This window comes from Phyllostomus discolor, chromosome 1 (genome assembly GCF_004126475.2).
Source record: "Phyllostomus discolor isolate MPI-MPIP mPhyDis1 chromosome 1, mPhyDis1.pri.v3, whole genome shotgun sequence".
NCBI lineage: Eukaryota > Metazoa > Chordata > Mammalia > Chiroptera > Phyllostomidae > Phyllostomus > Phyllostomus discolor.
Window position 1 is genome coordinate 88,803,400 of NC_040903.2, and position 18,871 is coordinate 88,822,270.

Sequence of the window (18,871 nt, forward strand, 5' to 3'; positions counted from 1 at the left end):
TTTTGTCAATTGAGAGTCAAGTGCAAGTGTTTCTCTGTGTCTGCATCTGTGTGTGTAAATATGTGTGAGTACACCTACAAGTGCTGTGTTTTGTCTTTTGGCACATGTCATCTAACTGGGGTAATTTGTTAAACTCATTAATTGAAACAAAGCAGGTAACTTTTGAGTAGGGGTTCCTCCTCAGACCCCCATATGCTTAAGGTAGGTAGAAATTAACATTCAAACTAAAGGCAAGCATCTTGTTTTAGTCAGATGTTTGTTCTTCCTGGTGCTTAACATGTTGTCATACATAGAAAGGGTTCATTAAAATTTATTGAAAGAAATTGTTGAACCAAAAATAAGTTTTAAAGAAATAGTTTATGCTATAGTTGCTGATATAAGTATTCTCGGGGGAAAAAAGCATTAAAAAGAAAAACAATTTTTCTTATTTAAAGATAAAATTCAAATTTACATAAGTCTCACACCAATGTCAGGGATTTTAGGTTCTAGGTTTTTACATTTTCATCGTAATTTATTTACTAAAGGAATAGTTTAAAATTAAAATTGTATCATTTGTAAGCAGGTTTTGTTTTTAAAAACATCATACTGTATTTTTTAGTTACTCAATTTACCTCATCTCATTGACTATATATATATATATATATATATAAATTTGCCCCAATAGATTAATCCTTTCTTCATTGAAGGACCGCATATTTATTCATGATGATGAGGAACGGAGGGGTGGTGTTGGTATATAAATCCAAAAGGGGAAAGAATGTTTTTGGAATGTGTCCATTTGGTAAACACATATTATCAAGCACATACAATGTATATGCAGTACGGTGGGGACTGTAGAGAGTTTGAAGAAATATATATCCTATAACTAAAAGAAATATAAAAAGCTCTGTAGAATCAAAAGCCTAGAACAGGTAGTCATCTAGGATTCAATTATTATTTAACCTGATTATTAAAAATTTGTAATAAAAGAGGAACAGAAAATAGTTGCCTTTGGAATATAGAAGAGCGGGAGACTGTTGAGAGTTTACCCATGGCTGGAGAAGACGAAGTCAAAGAACAATTAAGATTTAGCTAGGAGGGAAATCAAAGTGAGAAACGTAGAGGAAAACTTCATAAACCTCATAAGTCCCATTCATAGGCTGAGTTGACCAAGTTGGCAGGGAAGTGTGATTGAGCACAAATTTTTAAGACCTTCGTGTTGCATTAGGGCTAGTATTTGCCAAGAGTAACAAAAAGCCTACAAAATGATGGCTTGAGCAAGATAGAAGCTTATTTCTCCCTCCAGTAAACACCCACAGCCTGGCTGGCATGACAAGCATAGTGCCGGGGCCCAGACCCTTTCTGCCTCCTTGCTCTGATGTGCAGTCTCGTTCCAGAGGCCGCCTCGTGACCCAAGACTGCTACCCCAGCTCCAGCCACCATGTCCTCACATTACATTCAAGTAGAAGGAAAAGGGGAAAGAGAAGGACCTATCCTCTCGTTAAAGGATGTTTCCCAGCAGTGACACATTGCTTCGGCGTGGGCCAGATTTGCTGATAATGACCAAAGGTGGTTTCACTGTGTAGCCAGACTTGAGAAAGAGTGCAGAGGCAGGAAACAGCAATGAGAGATAACAGTTTCTGCTGCTTCCCTTAGAGTAGGCTTGTGTGGATATTTTTAAAATTATTTTAGTAACTCTAAAATTCATCTTATTTATTTAATATTTATATGCACCTTTGAAAGACCCTGAGGAGGAATGAAGTAGGTGTTCTTCTTTCCTTGAAGCTCACTCTCTAAGCAAGGGACACCCAAGACTGTCCTGTTGGGAGTGACTATTTTTATTAGCCAAATGATGGAATGTGATGGTGGAAATTTTTTTAATATCATAATATTTATGATTTTTAACAACTTAATTTGTTATCTTTTTACCTAATCAAAGACAACACTATTCCTTGTTAATCTTAGTAGTAAAGATAAAGTACTAAATCAGATGGCTTTTGAGTAACATATGGCACAGATAGACTTCATTATCTCATCAGGTCCGGTTGTGGATAATATTTCTTAATCTTATTTGTCTTTACTTACCTTTTATTTTTTTACTTGGAGAGTTCAGGCTCCTGAGTCTCTGGCCTCAAATCACTTGAAATTTCCTAAACTTCTCCTAATTAGAGCTTTTTTTAGAACTGCTTCTTTAAAGTAAAGAAGTTCAGAAGCAGAAATCACTAACTTGTTTCTCAACAGGTACTTTTTTAGCATACAATTAATCTACATATTTAAACTATGAAGATTGTGATTATTTTGGGTAATATGCATCTTTTAAATTCAAGCAAACGATCAAAGAATGATACCAAATGTTGGTGATATCAAATGTAGGCATCATGGAACGTTTAAAAGTTCTGAGATACTCATATCAGAGTCCCCATCATCAAAATGATCTTTTTAATTAAACAGCAAAAGTCTGATAGTACAGCCCCAGGGACTTGCCACATGCATACAGAAATGACAAAAATGTGATGTGTAAAAGAGGATTCATTTTGACCTTTGAGGGACTTTGGGATTTCTTAGTGATACTGTCATTTTTAAAACAGAACAGACATTTATTTAAAATATACTTACTGAGAATACTTTGGGGCTTTTTATTGTGGATTAAGCAAGCAGACATCGTTTGCATGCTGTAAATGCTATTATTTGCGAGGTACAAACGATTTCATTTTTCCCTTATAGCTCTACAAGGAACATGTAAATGTTTCCCTTGCATGCGTGCAGAAACCTAGGCCAGGGAGAATCACGCACATAGTAAATGGCAGTGCTGGGATTCAAAGTCTGTGCCCTTTCTACTATGCCCCACACCCTGGCTGTGTCTTCGCTGAAAGAACCACAAAAAAAATGGGCACATCAGGAATGCAGAAACGTAAATGCACCCTCACATTCACTCACACATGTGCAAACGTGTACACAGCCCTATTCCCCCAGATATATTCTGAAGGTCACAGCATTCAATATAAAATAATCTCTTTGAGTACAATGCTGTTAGTTTAAGAAAAATCCTAAAACAAGAGCTCAGTTTTTCAGCATGTACTATCCTAACAGGTTTGAAAAGATTCTTCACTCATCTGAATAATTCAGGGCACCACTGCAGGTATTTTCCCTTGGCTCTCCTCTGGGCAAAGAAGAGCACTTAAGTTTAATTTTTACCAAATCAGCTTTGAAAAGCAGGTTCAGATTTCATACAGGCTCTGCCGGGTAGTATTTACAGGCACTAGGTAATGTGCTCCGGGCAGTACATAGAGCTCACTTTATGTACTCGCTCTGTGCCTCTCCCCCCATCGTCTTTTCTTGCCAAGATCAGAAACCATTCCCCACAAAGTTAGCCCAAATAAAACAAGCAAGCTTTTGAGTAGTGATGAAAGAGGTAATTTTGTTTTGGGTAATAATTTGTCTCGCACCAAATACCGTCCTCTTTCTGATGATTGCATTATGCTACCTAATGTCTTTGATCAAGCATATGTGTATATATAGGTCTGTGTCTGAGTATGTTTCCCTGGGAAAGCAGGGAAGAACAGAACTGCAAAGAGAGGCACACACAGCTGTTTCCTTCTGTTCACTTCCTCAGACTCCCTTTCTAGCCCTTGTGCCTGGCATTGCCTTGAGCCTAAAAGCAAGCTGCCCCCGCCCCAACATACAACTGTACTTATATCCAGATCTCAGCCCAAGCCTGAAACATTTAAGCACGAAGAGTTGTGTTTATTAGCTGTGAATTCATAGACCAGAATGAACACAGAAAATCAAGCAGTGTTCCACACTTCTGCCTGACAATAGCAAGCAAATGATACAGCAAGCAATGTTAGGTGGCAGAGTGATGCTCCAGACACAAGGAAGAAAGTGTCTGGCCTCCTCCCTGCAGCTGATCATCTGTTTAGGGCACTGCTGCTCCACAGCTGCTTCTCCACACGCTTGTCAGATCCACTGAATGGTGTCTTGGAGGAGCCGCATTTGACATTGCAGGAGTTTAGATCTTTTCCCAACCGATATACATCCTTCACTTAATTGTCTGATGATTGAGAGGTAGCACTTTTTACTGGAATGTGTCACAGCGCAGATAGTCACTTTAGAGAGCTGACTGATGCATATTTGAAGCCATATATATGTCTTTTACTTGCTTGCTTCCTTTTTTACATTCTTCTTTAGTCCCCCATGCAAGTTTTCAAGAATACTAATCATTAAAAGGTATGAATTGCCAATTAAACTAATAAAGAAAATTATATCCTTAGTGTTGCTTCATAGAGGAAAGCAGATACATTAAATAGAAGAAGACTATCTTTATGATGAAAATTAATAAAAAGGTAGAGGTTGTTCAATCTCTCTATTGAATAACTCAAACTAATTCTAAATTGTAAATATTTGTTTAATTATTTAGAGTAAGACGGGAAAGGCAGTCAAGGTCCAGGTGAAAGTGATTAATGCAGCTAATTTACATCTCACATTCAGAAAGGCCAATGTAACTTGCTTCTGTTCCTACCTTCGCCTTTTGATTCAGTGAAAATTTTACTGTCATCTGATATCACGTAGATGAAAATACCCAATTATTTAGCTGATTTGTATTTCATTGCTTATTGATTGTGAAAATCTTTTTACAAGAGACTTTCCTTTTTAAAAATAATATCAGGTTATGGTTTTGTTTAAGGTCTTTGGCTCTCTAGAATGTTAGAACCTTAGATGGCAAAATAATTGCCAGCAAGACAGTGTTGTGCTTGGCAGCCCTCTCCCACCAGATGTTGAGGGTGAAGGCTGGCAGGTCTCCACTCTCCCATCCACCCTGCCCCTTCATTTACCATGCCACTTCTTCCATATTGGCTGCATTTGTGGTTTTATTCAGTGTTTGGGAAGATATTTCATTCTTGCCACAGGGGAAAAGGAAATAAAATGTGAAAACAGGATTCTTATTTTAAGCCAAGATTTTGGAAATTTCTTTCTCTCCCTTCTTTCTTTCTTCCATCCCTTCTTCCTTTCTTCCTTTCTTTTCTCCCTCCCTCCCTCCCTCCCTCCCTCCCTCCCTTCCTTCCTTCCTTCCTTCCTTCCTTCCTTCCTTCCTTCCTTCCTTCCTTCCTTCCTTCCTCTTCTTTCTTTCCCTTTCTCTCCTTTTCTTTCTCTTTTCTTTCCTTCCTTTCTTCTTCTTACTTACCCCCCTCTGTCTATTTTTTCTTCCTTCCTCCCCTCTCTTCCTCACTCTCTCTCCCTCCCTCTCTCTCTTTCTGCTTTCTTTATTTCTGTCTTCCTTCTCATTTATAGATTTATAGCAAAAGCTAATATTTCCTAAACTTCTATGTACTCAGTATTTCACATCCATTAAATAATAAGGGGCATTCACTGTGTATTGAATCACTTAAAAAGTAAGTAAGTATGATAGAATATCATAGACTATTTGTGTATCACTCTTTGAGGTTTCAGTTATGGAGGAGGCCTAGTAATTAAAACTAAAGGTGGTAAAGTCACATGCGAATATGAAACAGGATCTGTAACCGATGGTGAAAAGGAAATATGGGTCCTAATTTGTGATTCCTATAGTAGTATTTGAATGGGATAAAAATTTACATTTTAGATTTTAGTTGGGGAGATGATAGCTTTGCTTTAAAATAAATTGTTACTGGCAAAACTAATCTAAATAGTTCAATATTTTGATTATATTTCCAAAAGAATTGATGGGGGGAGTACAAGAGAGGCCTCTTCTGTATGTCGAAATGTAAGTGGATCTGGGTAGTAGTTGCATGGGAGCATACATACATAAACATTTAATTATACATTGAAAATACGTAAACTTCATTGCATATAAGTTATACTTTAGTAAAAACTAAAGATAAAGTCAGGGAACATGTATAACTGAGCCATGGACAAGGACAACAGAGGGGAGGATTGAACGTGGAAGGGGTGAGTAGGAGAGAGCCATGGGGGAAAACTGGGGACAAGTGTAATGGAACAACAATAAAAAAGGAAAAGCTTCCTAAAAAGTTACTATAATATAGCCAAAACATGTATTCTTTCCCTCAACATAGAAATAGCAATTTCAACAAGTAAATATTCAATATAATTTTTAAAGACTTTACAATATGATCATTTCTACTTGAAATTAGACATTAAAAGTTAAAACCAATTTGGAAATGTGTATATATATTTATGTATATTCATATGTGTAAGTATATAAAGTACAACCTTATAAACTTTAAATTGGAAATAGTTCTCATTAATATTCATAATGGTTTATAAATATCTTCTCTGAAATGTGAGACAAGTTTGAGTAATACAAACTCTTTTTTGAAAACACATTAAATGCACCTATAAAACCTGATACACAGTAACCAGAGACTCATTGAGCCACATGACTACCCACTGAGATAACAGGGAACTGTCACACGTATCAGCAGATCGTGACGCTTCAAGTATCACTGGAATAAGCCACTTGTTCAACTCTCACATGAACTTTAACTGCCAGCTATACTCAGAAAAGGGTAATTGGAAAATTAAAGTTACACACATACACAATTTGATGTCAGCCCCTTATTTTCATTTACTTTAATCACAATTACATAGTTGGAGACAATATCTTGCTTGAAGATATTATATCTTTTCAAAAGCACAATAATACGTACTCTTTCTGATAGTATTTTCTCCAAAACTTAGGCTCTATATGCAAACATAATTATTTCCACTCAGTAAATTGTCAGACATGATTACTCTTCACAGGTAGCACAGCAAAGGATTTGCCAGTAGTTTTTTTCACTGAACATTATTCAGCAAACTTATTATATTTGGAAAAATCTTTATTAAAATATAAATATTATATGGTTTTTGGTTTCAGATTACAGTAACCACAAGCAGACTTGTCTTAATATTTTTGTGGTTCTCTATCTTCTTAGCTTCACTTTTAGAACATAAACTTAATGAGGGTAAAAAAAAGCATGCTTGTTTTCAAAGAGTGGTTTTCTCTTCCCTGTGGGTTCTTAATGGCTGTCAGTTGAGGATAATGAAATTGATATTAATATTTGAGTATCTGGTTATTTTAATGCACATTTCAGGTAGACGGTGTCAACGTAGCTTTACTCCGGACTGGCTAATTCATAGTTGGCTGTCACTTTGACACAAACTGAAATACCCAAGTAGCTAAATTTGAGCATTTTAAGGTACATGTATGAAATATTTCCCCTAGCTATTAGCAGTATTTATAGTGAGAGTCCTTGGCCTTCCTTTAAGCCTTCCTTTTAATTATATGTACATATAAAACCAACAAACAAAAAGCTTATGGCTTTATATACCAACAGCAATGGCATAAAAACAAGGTAATGGAAGTAAAGAGGACACTATCAGAGTCAGCCTGAGCTTGTCTGTATTTGTTTCCAAATTTTGTCTTGCTTTTCCTTTCCAATTTTTCCACCTGTTCCTGGTTTTAAAAAAAATAATGATTAGCTTTATAGAGAGATGTCTTTATTTTATTTATTGATTGCTAATCAGATTTCTGTCATACTTTTACACCAGTGTATTTTCATTTTCTAGTGTATTTTCCTTCAGGCTTCTTCCAACACACTGTGCATAGTCTGTGGTTTTCTTGAAATATATAGATTCCCAGTGCCTGTATGTATTTTATGTATATATAAGCCTTGGCTTTTTACCAAAGTAATTTTTTCTGCTTGATTTTCAGTGTTTTTCCTTAACAAATCTAGCCTTTGGGGAGGTTTGGTCACAGTGGCACTTTTGATTGATGCCTTCCTGATATGTAAGCAATGGGATGCTTAAGTATGATACAGTATTTATTTTTATATTCTCATTTTTTCCTCAGTGTGTGCTGTATTTGTGGGCCTTGAAAATTCTTTACCCCAAAACACTGTTTTTACTCCGTGGAAATCATGAATGTAGACATCTAACAGAGTATTTCACATTTAAACAAGAATGTAAGTATTTTTTAGTCCTCTTCCTTTAACAAGATAAGTGCTGAATAATCATTTTAATGCATGTTAAGAGCACATTACAGTATGATGAATTGCTTCAAAGTGAAAAATCTTTAAAAAACACACTATTTGTGTCATTGTGTCTACGCATGGATAGTTAAGAGAACTTAGAATTTCTTTTTAATTGTAAATTCTCTATAAAGTTATCTAAAACTTTGAGTTAATATTTGATGTAATTTATCCTAAAAAAACAGTGATTAAATTATCTTTTAAAAATAGCTAGAATGCACCTGTGTGTGGCTCAGTTGGCTGGAGCATTGTCCCATACACCAAAAAGTTGAGGGTTCAATTCCCGGTTAGGGCACATACCTAGGTTGTAGGTTCGATCCCCAGTAGGGGCTCATATGGGAGGCAGCTAATCAAGGTTTCTGTCTCACATCACTGTCTGCCTGCCTCCCTCTTTTTCTCTCTCTCTTTCTACCCCTTCTTCTCTCTAAAATCAATAAACATGTTAAGAAGAAATAGCAAGAATGATACTATTTGGGATAATGACCCTCCCCTTTAATCTCAACTCACTCAAGAAAACCAAATGGAGGGCAGATTCAACCTTGTGCCCCTATTTTTGGGTGCAGCACATTTACTAGCGTCCAGTGGATTTTACAGAATTAAAGATGACTTTTTTCTTTAGATATAAATACTAGGAATGACTAGTACTTCCTATACATTTTATGAAGTCCTCCTCTCAATTTTCCCCATTGTCCAGTGAAACTTAAAATTGTCGGTGTCATTTAATCCTATACTCAATGGGGCATGGTGACTTATTTTAAAACATTAGATATAAGTCAGTCAGAGAAACGCAGTGCACAGTGACACAGAAAAACAGCTTTACAGAATTTCTTGCCCTCCGGTCTCTATAAGATCATTTAGGAAAATCAGCCAGTTTTATGTCCATCTTTCTGTTGGTCTCCTACTTGTTTGTGTATATTTTTTTGACATCCATCTGCAGATAAATAACAAGGAAATATACCAAAGTTCTGCTTTACAAAAAGTTACTAAAAACTGGAAGATATGCATAAACAACAAAATTTTTAAAAACCAGTAAATTGAAATGTTAACATATAACTCTTTAAAAAGTCTTATTTAATACATTTGGAGCTTTGCAGTGTATAGTTACATGCTAACATGATTCTCGCATGAAAACATTTTTTTTAAAAACCTGTTCCATGAAATGATTCTAGCTATGAAATCATGAGAGTAAATATTTTTCTTAAATCATGTTTTAAAAGGTAAAATCAAGTATTCAGAACGTGTCTATGACGCCTGTATGGACGCCTTTGACTGCCTGCCTCTGGCCGCCCTGATGAACCAGCAGTTCCTGTGTGTGCATGGTGGTCTGTCCCCAGAGATTAACACTTTAGATGACATCAGAAAAGTAAGTTCTGTTGTTTTCTGAGTGTAATCATTCTGTGTGCTTCAGTCATAGAGAAGACAGTGATTTCCCTCCCTTTATCACTCACTTTATCCTTTTGAACTAAAATGATTTAAGTGGTCATGAATCTCTTTTCTGTAGTAACTTTTTTCTAGGAAGAAAGATACATTTATCCTTGGAAGAGTTTTCATCTCTAAAGCCCCATCTTACCATTTTACCTGTGTCATTAGATGTGTAAAATACTTGATTGCTAAAAAAAATACACCTTTTTATTTCCCTTTAGTTTGCTTCCAACAGAACATGGTATATTTTAATTAGAAAATGTGTTTTCCTGGCTGGTGTAGCTCAGTGGATTGAGCGCGGGCTGGGAACCAAAGTGTCCCAGGTTCAATTCCCAGCCAGGGTACATGCCTGGGTTGCAGTCCATAACCCCCAGCAACCGCACATTGATGTTTCTCTCTCTTTCTCTCTATCTCCTTCCCTTCCCTCTCTAAAAATAAATAAATAAAATCTTTAAAAATTAAAAAAAAAAGAAAATGTGTTTTGCTCTTGGGGAAATACCACAACTTGACCTGTAAAATATGTTGATACTATTTTTTTAAAATCTATTTGTTATAGTTTAAAACTTTAACAAAGGCAATGAGAATATTCTATTGATTGTATTGAATGTGTACATAAAAAAGAGTCAGTTTTATTTAAGAGGCATTTTCTACTTAATTTAGCATTGGCTGTTCCTATCATTTTAGCCAACAAAAAGATGAGTTAGATGGAGTGTGGAAGTATGTTTCATATGAGAGAATATAATAATATGGGATAGTTTTATGTAGTGGAAGAGACAATCTTTTCTTTCTTTCATTATGCTCAAAATTCTTTTAAAAGTTCATTGGTTTAAAAGAAAAACTATTTTAGGGAAGTGAAACATTCAGATTTTACCTTAATACTGTTTCACTAAGATCCAAGTCTTCAAGTATAAAAATAACACTGTATTTACTTTTATATTAGAAAGAAAATACATGATTTTTATTTTTAAAATCAAATAAAAGGACATTAAATGAACGTGTATCATCTGCCTTGTGTGCTGGAGTCCTTTTTATCAGACATACCTCTTCTTCTGGTGTCTGTAGCAGGCCAAGCACTGATATTTGCACTGTATTTAATCTACTGTGGAGACAGGGCGCTACAGTGTGGTCATGGAGTTCAGGTACAGCCTGGTTCACTTTCTGCATGAATGTAAAAGATTTATTCTTCTACGATTTGGTGAACTCTTGAAATAAATAACTAAACTTCTTCTCATAAATTAAATAGACTTTTAATATGTCACCTGCTGTGCTCAGGACTGGTGTGTTTCAGATATTATGTTCAATTTTTGTATATGTCATTAAACTCTAGACTTAGCCATAAAATGATTTTGAGGTTTGCATTTTGCCATGTGTCAATAAGATTTTCCACTACACTTTATTTAATGAATTTTTTAGTTACTTATTCTTACTGTAGACAGTATTAATTTTAGAAAGTACTTTTTAACTTTTCAGAAGAAATTCTGTATTCTGGTTGCCTTACCAAACCTTCAGCTTGGCAGTCACATTAATCAGAATGCCCCCACTCCCCTGCTGTTTACCCCTAATAATAACTTCCTGTTTCTCAGAAGGAAATTCTGTATTTTTATGGACAAGTATTATTTTTCTAGGATGAATTGTTCTAAAGGCATAAATTATTCAAATCTCTTAAGTCTAAGTTTGCAATGCATATTTTATGGAAAACATAATGGTTAAAATATAGAGTGTCTCATCTTGAAGGTTTTCACTGGGTGTTTAAAATGTGAAATATTGCTTTATTCTCTTAGATGTTAGTTTTAAAAATGGAATGTAGCAAAACCATGATTTATATCACATTTTATAGGATAAAAAGATAATTTGGTTGGCTGTTAGCCTTATATATTCACCTGTCCACCTATTCCTATGGGGTTTTTTTTAATGTTAAAGTATTAACTATGTAGAATATCAATTTTGGGTTTTCATAGCTATTTTATGCATTTCTTTTCAAGAGACTATAATATCTGCTAACTTTACTAAAGATCCTTTAATAGCAATTTAAATTGGGATAAAATAAAGGAAAGCGGCAGTGTAATAAAATTGTTAGTGAAATGCCATTGGCGGTCGTATTGCTTATACCTTCTAAATTCATCATTTAAAATTGAAATATGACTTTGCTAAACATTTGTAGCTGGAAAATGGATTTTATATGAGGGCCTCAGGTAAAACTATGAAGCTTAGAACTGTGAGCTAAAGAATAACTAGCTAAAGTTGGGGTTATTTTACTCTGCTTAACATTATTCTTATTTTGTAACTAGTGAGGTAAATGAGAGTAGGCTTGTGCTTTAATTAAACCCCAAGGTAGCCCCTCATGAGTGACTATCCAAAATGTGCCACTCTTAAGATGAAAGCTGTCTGTTCTCAAAATCATATTGTTAAACATAAACACCATAAGTTGTTCTCATCCACATTTCTAAATCACAGTTCAATGGAAGCAGTAAAAGAAATGTTTCCAAAGATAAAATAAAATAAAAGCTCCTCCCCAAGAAATGAAACACGTGAACCAATAATGACTAAAACACTTGGATAAATAAAATAAATTAGGGGAGAAAGGGAAATAAAAGGGAGAATAGGAGAAAGGGGAAAAAAGGAGTAAAGAGTTAGGAATTAAAGAGGCAAGAGGGAGGTAAAGGGTGAGATGAGGGCAGACAATAAATGAGCTCACCAGGAGGAAGGAGGCAGGCAGACTGAGAAGAGGACGAGTAGAGGAATGGGCGAGAACCATGGAGAAGGGGCAGCTGACAGGAAGAGAGGCAGAGAGGGCAGTTCAGAGTTCATGCTGCTCTGTGCCTGGGGAGAGGAAGTCGGATATGGCAAAATTCTGGTTTCTTCTATTTTCAGAATTCCAAGTTTCCAAAGATTAGTATTTTGCTCTCTATCTTCTATTTTTCTTAGTTAGACCGATTCAAAGAACCACCTGCTTATGGACCTATGTGCGACATCCTGTGGTCAGACCCCCTGGAAGACTTTGGCAATGAGAAGACTCAGGAACACTTCACTCACAACACAGTCAGGGGATGTTCGTACTTCTACAGGTGAGGACGGAGCACCTGCCTTCCAGAGCACATTTGGTCCATAAATCTTGTAATTTATCAGTCCATGTGTTTGATTTATTTATGATGTTTGTGTAACTTCTCTAGAAAACAAGGATAAATGAAAAGTTCACTTCAAAAGCCTGGTTCAAATGAGTTCTTAGCACCTGCAAAATGAAAATATAATAAATAGGTAAGAAATATATCTATATAAATATACAGATATAATATCTGTGAACAGAAAAGGCGTAAAAGAAGTATTCAGGACCTGGCTGGTGTGACTCAGTTAGCTGGAGCATCTCCCATAGACCAAGGGGTCTCAGGTTCAGTTTGTGGTCAGGACGCATACCCAAGTTGCCTGTTCTTTCCCCTGTCCGGGCACATAGGAGAAGGCAACCAGCCAGTGTTTCTGTCTCATATCAGTATTTCTCTCTTTTTCTTTCCTGCTTCTCTCTGTGATAGCAATGAAAAAAATGTCCTCAGGTGAGAATACAAAAAAAAAAAAAAGAGCCATGTGGTATCAAGAAGACGAAGTAGCTAAAAACATAGTAAGTAGGATTCAGTAGAAAACTGGTTTTGTTTCAAGAACTATATAAAAAAATTCAACATCAGCCCTGATTTTTTAATTTAATTATGTAATAACTTTAAAAATATTTTACCAGTTCTTATAACTTAAATAAGAAAAATAATTTTTAATTGCTAATTAAAGTATATTCAAGTTATTCTAAAATTTTCTTAATTTTATCAGAGTTCTTGGATAAATTAAAATTAGCAGCAACTTAATATATAGGTACAATAAGTAAATTAATTTATAGTAATTGTTATGTCTTTATGTTTGCCAGTGTATGGGGTTTGCCCACTCCATAACATTTCAGAGCATAAACCAGCAACGCTGTCGGGTGTTGTTTGTCCTCATGACTTACCTAGCATCTCGTGTCAGTTTCAGCCTCCCGCATTCCTACCCTCGGTTTCACTAGGTTCCGTTTTCATCAGACTTACGATTTATGCAAAAGGGGCAAAGAGGTCTAGGAGAATTTTAAATTGTAGAGTACATAGTCTTTAAAAAAAAAACCAGAACCCTTAAAAGCAAAAATTAATATTCACTGGGGTTTATGCCCAATCCCAGCCCTGCCAGCTAAGCGAATGGCAAGGCAAATTCTGCCCTGTGTGTTGAGCCACGGGCCCTTCTGCCTCTAAAGCGAGCAGCACCACCCTCCTCGCCAACATCGGTCAGACTTCATGCAATGGCAGAACATTTTGTTTCAGACACCAAGTTTTCCTTAGGGGGGAAAGTAATTTTCTTTTCATCTGTTGATGTGATTGGGAAATTGAAGTTTGTGAACAGAAAGTCGTGTACACTGTAAAGCATCAATCAAAGAGTAATTTTTGGATAGAAATATTAGTAAAGAGATTTGTTTTAACCTTATGTATCAGAAAGTTTCCAAAACAAAGAAGATGAAGTTACTTTGTTTTGGAAATTTGGACATCAAGTCTAATGAGTCTGTTTTGACTGAAATGAAGCATGGTATATAGTATTTCTGTGAAGCCTAAGGTTTCTTTTCAGTAATTAATTAATTTGGGAGTAATCTTTTATTAAAGATGTTCAAATATTGTAGTGAAAAGTTAAGTATTATTGAAATATATCAAAGCCAAGTGCTCAATTATCTCCAATCTTGTGTTGAGCCCCTAAGTATACCGTAAGTATTTAAATTACCTATTTGATACCACTGAGCTGTGCTTCAATAATACAATATCAAACAAAATCTAAGCCTCTTGATTTTGATATTAAGCTATATTGCATTAATCTTTCTTTAATCCTTGGCCTAACTTCTTCTATTAGCTTTCTGAGTCAGCTTTTCAAATAAATCATACTCTAAATAAAGTCATCTACTGCACTTAAATAAACTTACGGTATTTTTGTTTTCTGACTACAGACACAGATGTGTTTACATCAGAGATAAAGGCCATCAGCTAGACAGAGGATTATGCATGTTTTCTCACTTTTATTCTCAACAAAATGATTATTTAACTCCTCTCATTAGAGATTGTTAATAGATCTTTAGCCAAGACAAAGGTTGACTATCTAAATCTAGGGCCTATAGCCTGACTAATAGCAAAGCAGTCTGGATTACATTTTATCTAACATGGAGAAAAATGACTCTTTTATTCTAGAGCTTGTTGACCCTTTTCATTTGGCACCATCATGAAGGCATCAAGCATCTTTTATAGTCTCAGCTTATAACGCTGACCTAGAGGAGCACAGGGGAACAAAAAAAAAAAAAACAGGAAAGAAACTTGGTGACAATTACCTGTTGAGTTATTGGCCCTGATTTTGATCCACAATTCCCAGCTATATTTTTACATGTTTATATTACATTTGCATATCTAATCTGCCATGCCACCCTAATCATGGTTTAACACATTGCCTGGACCATGATTTAAATAAAATGGAGTTTGCAGAAAAATGCATCAGTAGAATTTATTAATGCTGTTCATGAGTTATAGAAAACAGGCAATGTGACAGAGAGGAAAGAATTCATAAGAACATAATTTTTGCCCAAGTGCTACTATTATCTTTATAACCCTGGACAAGAGTTTATGTATTCAAATGCCTAAAGTTTTGAGGCAAGTAATTTAGATACTTAAGCAGGCCAACTGTTAGATTGTAAAGATTAAGAGGATTATGACAAACTGGAGGTAAAATTTTCATTTCCATAGAGTCCAAACAAAACTGTTGGCCGGATTAGGTGCTTGGGTTGTCAGTTTTTATGTCTGTCTTGGATGAATCATGTAAACTTGCTTCAAAAGGAGTGAGTTAAATTAGTCATCTGAAGTTCTGAGATTTGAAGAATATCTTAACAGTCATTTTAAAAGTGTTTTTGAAGTTGCAAATGACAGCTCACTAGAATAACTACTGGTGGTGGTCAGTTAATCACAAATCAGCCGCCTTTAACACTCTTATTCACCCCTTCCACCCTGAGGTCCTCTGGTTCCTCCTTTTTCACAAATCCTGGCTCTCCTCTAACTTACCAGGCAGACCCTTGCCTCTTCTGCAGCCTCTTTCTTTGTCTTCCTCTAGCTTTTGACATTGTTTTCTTCACATTGCCCCAGGAACCTCAACTATTGCCTTAGGTTCACTGTACACTAGAACCTCTGTGGTTTAATTACAACATCTATATCTAGCCCCTTCATCGATCTTTCCTGAGCCTGAATTCTTTCTAGTTGTCTGCTGGAATGTTTTTACCTAAGATGTTCCATTGTCACCTTAACCTAAACTCATCTTGCCTTAAAAAGCTTATTATTTACTTCCCCATTTGCTTAATCTCCACTAGAGAGTCCTTTTGTTTGTTTTTCTGTTTCTATTAACAGTTCATTCTTCTAGGTATGTAGACTAGCAACTGTCTTTTTCTTCTTGCATTGAAATCACTACCAGTCATCACATCTTATTGAACCTTTTTAATAAATCTGGACCATACTGCCTTTCCTCCCTCCCACTCCAAATTCAAAACCTTCCTTTTTAGTCTGTTGAAATCACACCTTATTGTACAATACCACCCCCCTCAATTCATTCCCTCCCATACATGGGTATCTTTTTGAAAAGAATTCCTTCACTCATTTGGTTTTTTAACATTACCTGAGTACATGTTATGTATGTGCCTTCTGTGAGGTTTTGTAAATACTGAGAGTCCCTGCCTTCCAGGGGAATGACAGTCTAGTGCCAGAGTTTGATCAGCAGAAATTGATAAGTAAAATGCAAGGTGGGTTAGCATTGTGATAAATGTGGAGGTCCTCACACATACACACACACACACACACACAGAGCTAGGGGCCCTAATCCAAACGGGATGGATCAAAATTTAAGGGACTGCTCGTGGTGGAAGTGTTGTTACACTTAAATTTTAAAAGACAAGTAGAACATATCCATCCAGATATACTGGGAAGGTTAGGCTCTCACAATCAGAGAAACTGATATTCATGAACATTTGAGGGGAGATAACTCTAGGAATTCTAGAAAGATCACTACCTGAATGGCCTCACTTTACTTCAGTATACACTGAAGTTGGACATTCATATAACTAACCTATTCTATCCCTATTTCAGTATCCACTAGAAACCTGTACATGTGTATACCAAAACACCAGATTGTTCATAGAAGCAGTGTTTGTAATAGCCAAAAGAATGGAAACAACCCAAATGCCCATTTAGTAAAAGGAACAATAAATTGTAGTATATTTAAATAATTAAATACAGCAATGAGAATGAGTTGAACAAAACTGTACATAACATGTGTGTCACATATAGAATGAGAGTGGACAAAACCAGATACTAAAGAGTACATACCGGATGATCCCATGGAACTGAAATAAGAGTTCAAGGTCAGAGAAGATAACTAGAACATTAAAAACCAGGATGGCGGTTCCCCTTAGTGAGGAGGTGATAGTGACTCAGACGAGATACGAAGAGTTGCTGAGGTTCGGGAAGCCATCTGTGCCTTGATCTGAGTGCTAGTTGCAAAAGTGTTCACTTTGTGAAAGGTCACCAACTGGTAATCTTCTGATTTGTGCCATTGTCTGTACAGATGTTACTCTTCAATAAAAAGTTCGCCTTAAGTACAAATTACCCCCCACCCTTCAGGTGGCCAGCAGCCAGGTGCAAGTGAGGACGTAAGCTCTGGTGAAGTTCTGACTGAAAGAGGTGGAGCCCTTCAAGACTTGATCCCTAGTGGTAAAAGGAAATTAGCTGGAGAACCATGGGGCAAAAAAAACACAGCAAGTCCTAGGAAGAGAGGCCTAACAGTATTTGGGCAACACCAGGACACCCCAGGGCTGAGTACCCGTTGCCAGGCCCCAGGAAGTGGAGGACGAGGTGGACAGTTAGGGAAAGTCCTCTGTAGTACTGGGCTGTGATGGGGCAGGGCGGAGGCTTCCTCCCATCCCCTTGACCAGGCTGCCTGCCTCTGCTTTGCAGAAGCTGACAAAGGAAAAAAAACCTTTTGCTTCTCTCATCTGCTTAACTGCCTCTGTTGAGGATACTCCAGAAATTAACTGTGAGCTCCAGTTTGCTGGCAAATGGCCATTAAGTATACAGGATATGAAGACAAAACTGCTCATCTCTTAAGGCATTCACTGTTGCTGGAGAGCAGGTATAGACACATAATTTACACTACAGCATGACAAGTGATACATTACATTCATATATTGTGGAAACATGGTGGATACAGCAGTTGTGTACACCTCGGGGTAAAGTGGGTTTGAAAGGAATAGTTCACAAGTGATAATGTAGCTAAGGCTTGGCAGAAGAGTAGACTGTTCTACAAGGAAAAAAAGTGTGTAAGGGCATAAAAGCATAAAAAGGCATTTTAATAATGCCTTCTGGCTATAGCTTGGAAATCTGGGAGATGGAAATCTAAGTCTAAAATACAATTTAATATTGCAGTAGAAGGGGCAATGGGGAAATGACTGGTGATGAAAGGTGACTGGACTTCAGGTGGTGAACACACAATACAATACAAAGATAACATGTTGTAGAATTGTATACCTGAAACCTATATAGTTTTAATAACCAACGTCACCCCAGTAAATTTTTAAAAATTAAAAAATAAATGATAAATAATTTACTCTTGCAAGAACCAGAAATAGCATAAACAGACTATATCTAACAATAGTTATTTTGTCTAGTGCCAAGCCCTTTTTCTACCTTGTCTCACATTTTTTTCTTTCTACTGTCGTCTTTCTTCATGCTCAGCCCACTTCCTGTCCCCTCCCTCTCTTGTTCATATTCTAACCACTTCCTACCTAGTAGTCCCCATACGTGATTTCCTTAAGATCTAACATAAGTCACAACCAACAAGTGTAACATCTGCTATTAGAATCTGGGGTTGCTGACTCACCATTCTAGACTGCATTTTTTCTTTCACGCCATGGTGGTGGGGAGAAAATTAGGAGTTGTAAAATGCCTACTATTATGTGTCAGGCACTGGACTAGAAAATTTACACATATTGCTAACTCATTTAATCTTTATCTCAAGTCTATGAAATAAATGATACTGTCTGAAGTTTTACAAATGAGGTGATTTATTTTTATGAGGTTAAGCAAAGATACTAAACAATTTTCCAGAGTTTACATAGGAAATAGAAATAAGAAGCCAGATCTAAGTATTCCCACTATTCCATGGATATATTCACCTCCCTTTCTACTCAGACAAGATGCATTCTCTAGTACTTAAGGAATAATTATGATAAAAAAAAACCATTTTCAGAGAAGGTAACTTATTCCCCAAACATGGTAGTGATACTGGTAAATGAGTATCACAGAGCTGAGAGCATCACTGGTCTTCACTGCTCCTTGCAGCTGATCTGACTTAAGATATGGTTAGGCCACTGAGTTAAACAAAATCATTGC

General features: G+C 36.2%; 1 protein-coding gene across 2 annotated transcripts in view; it reads left to right on the plus strand.

The window, feature by feature from the left end:
* The window catches only part of PPP3CA (protein phosphatase 3 catalytic subunit alpha), a 312,840-nt gene that overhangs the window by 232,294 nt on the left and 61,675 nt on the right, over nt 1-18,871 (plus strand). For both annotated transcript variants that reach the window (XM_028506578.2, XM_028506579.2), the window contains exons 4-6: nt 7,808-7,919; nt 9,203-9,348; nt 12,333-12,472. In XM_028506578.2, coding sequence (XP_028362379.1) covers nt 7,808-7,919; nt 9,203-9,348; nt 12,333-12,472 — 398 coding nt within the window. The remainder of the gene's footprint in view (nt 1-7,807; nt 7,920-9,202; nt 9,349-12,332; nt 12,473-18,871) is intronic.